At 35.4% G+C, this 9,340-nt stretch overlaps 1 protein-coding gene across 1 annotated transcript; it reads right to left on the minus strand.

The window, feature by feature from the left end:
* Positions 1-5,942: 5,942 nt before the first annotated feature.
* On the minus strand, positions 5,943-7,269 carry LOC125057610 (keratin, type I cytoskeletal 9-like). Its single transcript, XM_047661391.1, has 2 exons — positions 7,261-7,269; positions 5,943-6,970 (listed from the first exon to the last, which is right to left on the minus strand). The coding sequence occupies exons 1-2, from the start codon at positions 7,267-7,269 to the stop codon at positions 6,023-6,025; spliced, it is 957 nt and encodes a 318-aa protein (XP_047517347.1). The 3' UTR covers positions 5,943-6,022.
* Positions 7,270-9,340: the final 2,071 nt, after the last annotated feature.

Here is a 9,340-nt window from a genome sequence, read left to right on the forward strand (position 1 = left end):
GCAGTAGTGCCATGGCGTTTACATAGAGGTACAGAGTTAAACTCCCTACTAAATAATTATTAATCACGTTAGAAAATATGATGAATGTGACCAGCCTACTTTACTGTAGTATACAGAACTGAAGCAGTATAAACTATGGTCCTAAATATATGGAATAATTCTGTGTACAGAAGTATTCTTGTGTAAACTAAATATATTACGAACTTTCTGAATATACCCAAAGTTTTATTACAATGATCAACTTAGTGGAAGCGAGCATTCCTATGGTTACACATATTTCCTTTATTTGTATAAATATTAATGTGAAAGTAGGCGTATTTGACTAGAAAGTTAAGGGCGTTATCTCTACCGTTAATCGCAAAGTGTATATTACAGATTTTCTTTCCTAGAATACAGTTCACGAAAGAGAACGATCTTACATGAATTACAATCTAGCCTATACAATAATTTTGGCTAAAACGTAATATTATGTTGACTTAATTTTCTACAATACTAGTAAATAGCTTAAACTATGGTAATGTTCATTAAGACTAGTGTTCTGTAATGTTGTGACACTATGTTCGTGTGTCCGAGATACTGCACTTGCACTTATCACTACACTAGGTTTATTAACACGAAAAGATTAGTTCTCTCGTTCCTGTTGTATAAAGAAGATTGTGTATTACAGAATTAATGTTAAATAAAGAAAAAATCACCTCTTTAACTCACGTCTAAAATGTCTATAATATAAAATAAAAATCTCTAAGGTTTATTTAAAAAAACAAAAAAAATGGCGTCTTGAAGTGTTACAGTTATTTTAATGATTCATGTCGCCTGTATTTTCACACGTTTCAAATGCAGAACTTCCATTATCAAAGTATTAGACACCACTGAGCCCCTACTGGGGTCGTCTCTGAGTTAGAGGGACGACTCGGCAAGTAACTAATTAATTATTATTTTGCATTAAAACTGACTTAATTTTTTTAATATGACTTATTATTGACGATATTGTATTTAACATACTATATTTCCTTTAAGAAATTAACGACCAAATCAATCGATATCATTGTAGCCGTGAAGTCGATTTTAAATTGACTACGAAATATCGAAGAATAACAATTTAATATTTGATTAATTAGATGTTTTGTAAGCGTTAAGGCGCACCACCACTATGTGGAACCAGCTGCCCAGTGAATTATTTCCAAACCAATTCAACTTAGGGTCCTTCTAGAAAAGAGAATTTTGGTAAAAAAGAAGCGCTTCTATGACCACGGACAGGGGACAGATTTGATAGATACATTAACAGATAGATAGATATAATCTCTCTATGTTATCAATCTGTAAAAACATAGAATCGCTACTCGTATGTTAGAAAATTAGATACGAAAAGATCTTACCTAGACAATTTGGCATCCAGAAGCAACACAAAATCACTGCACTTGATATGTATTTTTAAACATATTGCGTGCTTCGTCAACTAATTAAAAGCACTGTGTTATCCATTGTCCACATGTGGAGTGACATGCGTTGGTTACGAATGCTAACCAACCCCACTTTCTTTATGAATTATGTAATCAAGACACGTTTCCGTATAATTAATATGATAGTCGCTTACGCGAGATACGAATTAAAGTCAAGTCAAAATCATTTATACATATAGGTAACACATTACACTTATAAACGTCAAAAAAGTTTAATATACATTAAATTCTTCTAATTTTACATTTACTGCCAGTTCTCAAATTAAGGGCGTAGAACGGAAACGAAGAACTGGCAATAAACTCACTGCCACTCTTTTTAATCGCCAAGTTTTTTTTACACAACGTTTGTAAGGAGCTGCAACTATTACACCATGTTCCTCATAATCTTAAGTAATAATAAAATAAATTAATAACAAAGATTTGTCCTCTATCAGCAGGAGGCATGGTGAAATAGGCACTTACATTCTCTAAAAAACTATTTATTTTTTATAAAAATGTTTTGGGATTTTATTTCCTGAGCGCATCCTCGAGTTTTCAAAATAAAAATATGACCTGACACAGACATTTGACCAACTCCGAGTCTGAATTCTCCTTTGTTACATATGGCCAATTGTTTTGTACGGATGTGAAGCTTGGACAATCAAAAAAGATACCCGCCGACGTTTGGTAGCATTTGAGATGTGGTGCCTTCGTCGCATGCTCTGTATGGTTCCAGATTATCTCTGAGAAAGTTCTTAATCTAGGAATGTCGAAAAAATTTATAACAATTAACAACGGAAAGTTGCGTATCCGGGCCACGTGTTGCTCCGCTATTACCTCTCTAAATCAATTATAATGGGTAAAACCGAGGTCAACCGTGTTGGTAGGAGGAAAAATCATGGCTTCGCAATGTTAGAGAGTGGATGGGTATAGCGACTGCGGAAGAGTTGCTGCATCTGGCACAGGACAAGACACGAGAACTTCAAGTGACTGTCGCCTAACCTCCAGTTACGGAGAGGCACCAAAAGAAGAAGAAATAGAATTTAGTGAAAATTGTACTTTAGTTGTTTCATCGCCACGAGGCAATTGGGAAATTCTGTTAAAATACAATTCACATCGCTTTTATTTCTAATATATTTGTTGGTAATCAAGATAGGAGCCGATTTCTAGTATGGGTCGCTGCGCTAGCGGAATTAAGTGTGGTATCAAGATTTTTTTTTGTTTCCCACTTCGGTCGATGTAAAACTTTCGCTAGTTAGACGTTTATTTCTATTAATTTACTTCTAACAATAGCATATTTGATTAAAAACTTGAAAAAATCTATACTATATCATTAGTAAGCTAATTAAATTCAATTATTCACTTTCGTTTTCACTACCGTATACGGTAATGTGTAATCTAACAAACATATTTTTACTTAAATACCATAAGTTCCGCATCTTGGTAACATAGCGGTCTTTGTACTTTCAAATTTGTGTGTTTACATTCAAATTACGGACCTTTCTTTAAGAAAAAAGTGTTTTGTTGGAAACGTGTATTAAATTTCACGTGGCGTGCTGACTTGGTATTCAGTTGATGTTCGGCAAACCTGTCTTTGTACTTTCAAATTCGTTACGAAATCTTTGATTAGAGAACAAATTAATTATAATAAACGACTCCCGCGTCTAAAAGCGCGCGTAATAGGCGCACGAGACCCTCGAGGTTGAGACTTCATCCCGGCTGTTCACCAATTTATAAAATAAATCAATGGCGCTACAACATTTTTAGCTCTGGGCCTCAGATTTCTGTATATGCTCCATGATCATTTGTTAATCTAATAAGCAAGTAGGTGATCAGCCTCCTGTGTTTGACGCACGCCGTCAACTTTTTGGGTCAGGTTTCCTCACGATCTTTTCCTTCTTACGAGCGAATGATAAATCCGCACATAGAAATATAGTCCATTGGTGCACAGCCGGGGATTGAACATACGATCTCAGGGATGAGTGTCGCACGCTGAAGCCACTAGGCCAATACTGCTAACATATCTAAGACCAACAAACGAGGGCATGTGTAAGACACAGTAGGCTCAAAACTTACTTGTCTATAAGGAATTATTATTAAACAAACAGTTGGCTCTAAGAGGAAGATGTGTTGTATGCTACTGGATTTTTGTATCTCGGTTACCACTGTACCGATTTAAATGAGATTTTTATCGTTTTTAATTCTGCATCTAAATGACTGTTAAATTAAAAATTAGTCATACACGAGAAGGTTAGGAATTGCACGCTTAGTTAACATTCCTCTTGTCATTATACTCTTTATTGCGTGTCAACAAAGTTTTACCTTACTTAAAATCCTTCAAGAAACAATGATAAATAATTGATCCGGATCCTTATTATTTAAACGAGCAATATTTTATTTAATCATTATTCTTTAGACGGCATAGAAAGCAGATTGTTAGCAATGAATAACTTCTTTAAAGTTGGTATTTTTTAATACTTTTTTTTAATAAATACATACAATACGTTTATTTTAAATATTTTTTATTATTCCAGGTCACAGTGCTGTACTTATCGCTTTATCAGTGTGACCTAGTGCTAAGTAGGAAAATTATAAAGAAAGTATGGATACTCAAGGAATTTCCGCACGGAGTCCTCCATCCCTTTAGTCCGATATCGTTAATAAAGGAAGCAATTACGCCCTTAGGAACATTGAGCGTCGAACATCTCATAGAAAAAAGAGATTTACATCATGAACACACACGAAAAGCAAGAGATGCTGAAGATATTGAACTACCAAATATTGAACAAGTAGTTGAACCAGATGCTGTCATTGAAACACAAAAAGAAATTGTGTCTCAAAACAACTTTCTCACCGATATTATATTAACACGCGTGGAGTTTCATAGGGGTAAACCAGTTGATGCTATTAAGTTACAATCTATTACATTTCCTGGTGAAACGAATCAAGATGGTATAGGTTCATTGTCCACAGATACAAGCTCAGATCTAGTGGTGCAAGCTTCATCGAAAGAGAGTTTAATTGATAGTGAACATGAAAGCGAACCTCCAAAGGAAACTGAGAAAATAGACGGTGAAAGTGAAAAATTAACTGAACCAAAATCAGATGTAGAACTAATCAGTAATGTAGAAGAGAAGAAAAATGAAGAGGAAGACAAAAAGGAAGAGCTTCAAGACGGCAAAGAATCTCAATTGGAACTGTCAGAAACCACAGATGAAAAGCCATCTGGTGAAGTAGCGCAAGGTTCTGAGGAATCGCCAGGTGTAATTGAGAATAGAGAGACAGAATCAGAGGCAATTAGTGATAATGTAGAGGCTATACCGGTTAAACCTGAACCTCTAGTTGAAGTAACTCCAAAACCTATAGAAACTCCAGCACTTCCAGTGAGTCCGCTACCACAGCCCATATATATTCCTTTATACACGGATGTCAAGACACCCGTGCCTATTCCTGTTCAGCCTGTGGTATCGGAAGTAGTTGTTACAGCACCGCCTGTAGTAGTTGTTACAGAAAAGGAAGTGGTAGTCGCACCCCCACCTCCACCACCAGTACAAACAGAAACAACTGTGATCCAAACAGAACCAACTCCAGGTTTATTTACTCGTGGATCACGTTTCATGTTAAACGTTAGCTCTCGTATTTTAAGGAAATTGTTAAGATTAGTTTCAAGGGTACAATCACGTATTCCGCTTCCTCCAGCCGAAGCATAGATATAAATAATATATATACTACTTCGTTACTTATTTATTGTTTTACATTAATAACTGGGTTTGTACTCTATTAGTTATTTAATAAAAATGTTAGATATACGCTATGTATTTCTTAATGGTCAATAATCGAAGTAAATGACTCACAATATTATATTCTCCCTGAACCCTTTAAATGTTTCTAGTATCAAAGCCATTTGGTAAATTTAAATTCAAGATTCTTTGAGACCTGGAGGACGCATAGGAAATCTTTCCCCATATTCTCTGGGTACAAACTCCCTTTCAATTAATATTTCTTCGTATGGTTTACCGTATGCTACTAAACATTACACCTACACGAATAAGAATTTAATAATTTATCTACGTTATGAAGACAAAAATAAGACCTAATTTACATAAAATATCTCATAATTACCTTTAAGTTTTTTACGCTCACCACGTACTATGTCGTTATATGAGTACCTAAATTATGAATTTTAAATATATTTATATAGGTATATGCATTTTTTAAATGCTAGAAGGAAACCCGGTGATTTAACTAAAAACCAGCATCAATTGAGATACCAATTATAAGAATCAAATCTCTTTTGCGTGTGCTTATTTTTTATATGAAACATCCTTATTTAACATATTTAACTAAAATATTTATTAGTTTTTTCTGCCAATTTGTCTTAATATTGTCAGGAAAGTTACGACGTGTTTTTATTAAATCCGTGTCATTGGGCTATAATGGGTTCGTTCGGCCATCTTTCGTTAAGTTTAGACTAAAAGGACTTTTACCGAAATGAAGACATAATTTTTTAAACAAAAAGATTTTTATTACGTTGTAATCTATTCAGGAGTACATATTATTGGATCGTTTGACAATCATGGTAATCACTTTCCTAATTTGTGATCAAATCTGCTACCTGAACCTCCCTGGTTTCCACCGGAACCTCCCTGGCTGCCTCCATAGCCACCGCCGCTGGAGCCTCCGGAACCTCCCGAGGAACCTCCCGAGCCACCGCCGCTGTAGCCTCCGGAACCTCCTGAGGAACCTCCCTGGCTGCCTCCATAGCTACCGCCGCTGGAGCCTCCGGAACCTCCTGAGCTACGGCCGCTGGAGCCTCCAGAACCTCCTGAGGAACCTCCTGAGCCACCACCACTCCCACCCGAGCCCTGGCTACCCCCATACCCTCCCGAGCTACCCCCATTACCACCTGAGCCTTGGCTTCCACCATATCCCCCTGAGCTACCCCCATTGCCACTTGAGCCTTGGTTTCCACCGAATCCAGAACTCCCCCCACTGCGTGAGCCTTGGCTTCCACCTTGGTTTCCACTAGATCCTGAGCTCCCTCCATTGCCTCCTGAACTACCCTCGTATCCACCAGAACTACCACCACTTCCACCCGATCCTTGGTTTCCGCCAGAACTCCCTCCATTACCTTGGCTACCTCCGGATCCGGAGTTGCCAAATCCTCCCGAACCACCACCGGAACCTCCTGAACTCCCACCGGATCCGCCGGAGTTACCACCATAACCACCAGAGCTGCCACCACTGGAGCCTTGACCACCACCTTGGCCCCCAGAGGAACCACCACTTCCTCCACTAGAACCTCCTTGCGAGCCTCCTCCTAGTCCACCAAGACCCCCAGAACCGCGTAAAGCGGCTCCTAGTCCAGTCCCAGAGCCACGGCTGGTTCCGGTAGCTCCAGAGTCACTTTTGCTTCCGAACAGACCCGACTTGGCCTTGCCAAAAGCGTCAGAGCTGCTACTTGTACCACCAAATTCATCTCCTTGAGTGACTAGCACTGAACAAAGCAGAAGAACTACTACAAGGCATTTCTGGAATAGATAAGAGTAAATTCAGAATCAAAGTACAAGTATGTGTTCTAATCTATTATCTATCACTTCTATAAGTAAAAATCTTGGTGACAATGCTCTCCATTAGTTAAAAAAACAATTAAATTAAATTAAGCAAATTTTTACTTGAATTCGATGCATAAGCTGGTTAGTTTTGTATATTTTGAAGCAGCGACAGTTTCATATTAAACACTCATAAATCAAATAATTGCATATTAAATAACTAAAAATATTGTTAAATAATGAGTTACAATTATAAAATTTGTGATTACCTTTCCCATTGTGGTGTATTTGTTTGCCTGTTACAAACTTCTGTTATACCCTGACTGTCTCACCACTATCTTATATACAGGGCATAAGTATATTATAATATATTCTATAATGTAGATTGGTATTTCATATTTTTGCAAATACTCAATTAACAATAATTATAAGATTCCTTATGCTCTAGTTCTCTGTAAAGATTATATTAAACGTTTGTATTACAATGAAATGATTATATCACGGGTAGCAAAAATCTATTAACTTATACAAATGTATATTTCCTCTTAATTCTAGTAAAAATACAAACTGTAGTAAAACAACTTCAACTTAACTGGCATTACCATATTATATGATCCAATTAAGGATTTTTGGTATAATCTTGAACGCATAACAAATAAACTCAAATTTATATATGATAAAAGTATATCAATACTAGCTAGTACCCGCGACTTCGTCTGCGCTGGATTAGCATTTCGAGAAGCTTATAAATTAGCGCGGCGTAGAAAGGCCCTAACATTGTGACATTAACATTTTTAGGACGCATTTGAAAAATATAACAGCCTGACAATATTGAAATGTTACAGTCGCACTATATATTAGTGACGTAAGAATATTGTCAACATAAGAAATACGGTAACGAAGCACTCCAGAGCCCATTTCCGTCATACATTATGTATGTGTAACTCTAGCGGTTTTTGCAGCGCACGCCAGAATAGCTCACAGATGGTAGATTTTTTCCTTCTTACTTGATATTTTGGATAATTCACGCAATATCTTTATAAATTGTAGCCTAAGTGTAATTCTGATGTATAAGCTATATTATTATAAAGGTTCATTAAAATCCATTCAGTAGTTTTTACGCGAAAGAGTAACAAACATCCATCCATACTTACAAACTTTCGCGTTTATAATATTAGTAGGATGTTTTAATAAGTAGTAGGTACTATACTAATAAATTTCAGTGTTCATCGAGACGATAAAAACATGTGTTAATGAATAGTTAGTTAATTTATTTATAGAAGTAGACCTTATAGTAATAATATATATTAATACAAATAAATTGTAATGTTAACATAGTTGCTGTTTTCTATAATTTTGCATTGTGTATGAAGTCCCCTTAAAACAATACAACAATGTCGTCGTCAATGTGAGTCGGCCTTTGATGCCTGAATAATTCGTCGAATTTTCGGTCTAATAGTACGTTTCTTTCTCTCTTTTTTACTTTTGTATGTGTGCAAGACTATCGGTCCCCAGTCGAGCTTCAAACCCAGAGTTGAGAGACCGCTAGACTAGGCCACCACTGCTCCATAGTAGGAGGTAAATTCTCAGTATAACAAAGGCTAATGCTTATGAACATATTTCAAGGTTAATAAAGGAAAAATCCTTTAGCGATCATAAATAGCACTTTAATTGTATAGTGTATAATTAAATTAGCGGTTCCACGTAAATATTGAATTATGACTTCATACTTATAATTATTATTCTTGACGTCGTTGGTAATAAATCCAAGTAATTCAAGTATATCTTTAAGGAGTAAAAAATCATTCCTAATTAATGTTGTTCATCGAATAAACTAAGACCAAGTAAAAACTAAGACAAAAAGACACTTAAATTTCAATAAATATTTATTTCCAACACACAAATATTCTTAACATACGTAGTAATAATAATTACAACAACAAATTTAAAAAGTTTGGTCGCTGTGGCAGTGTATCTTTAACACTATTATATATCGTAGAATAATTTTATATTAATAAATAAAGCAATGAATGTAATATAAATAGAAAGTAATAAGATTCAATAAAATTATTATAATATGTATAATTAGACATAGACATAACATTTATTACTAACAAAAACACACACACTTAAACACACAAAATAACAATCATCAAAGAAAAAAATAAAATAAAAAAAATTGTAAATAAAATAAAAAATAAAATCCTTTTCCCATTCGGTTCGTTTCATGTGTGTAATGTGTATTGTAAAAATTATCATATTAAAACACTTTGACTGTATCGTGAGATATAATTATTTTTTTATCCTACAACAAGTACTACAATTTAAAAACTGAATTCTAGCTGTAAT

Source organism: Pieris napi, chromosome 2 (assembly GCF_905475465.1).
Source record: "Pieris napi chromosome 2, ilPieNapi1.2, whole genome shotgun sequence".
NCBI classification, from domain to species: domain Eukaryota; kingdom Metazoa; phylum Arthropoda; class Insecta; order Lepidoptera; family Pieridae; genus Pieris; species Pieris napi.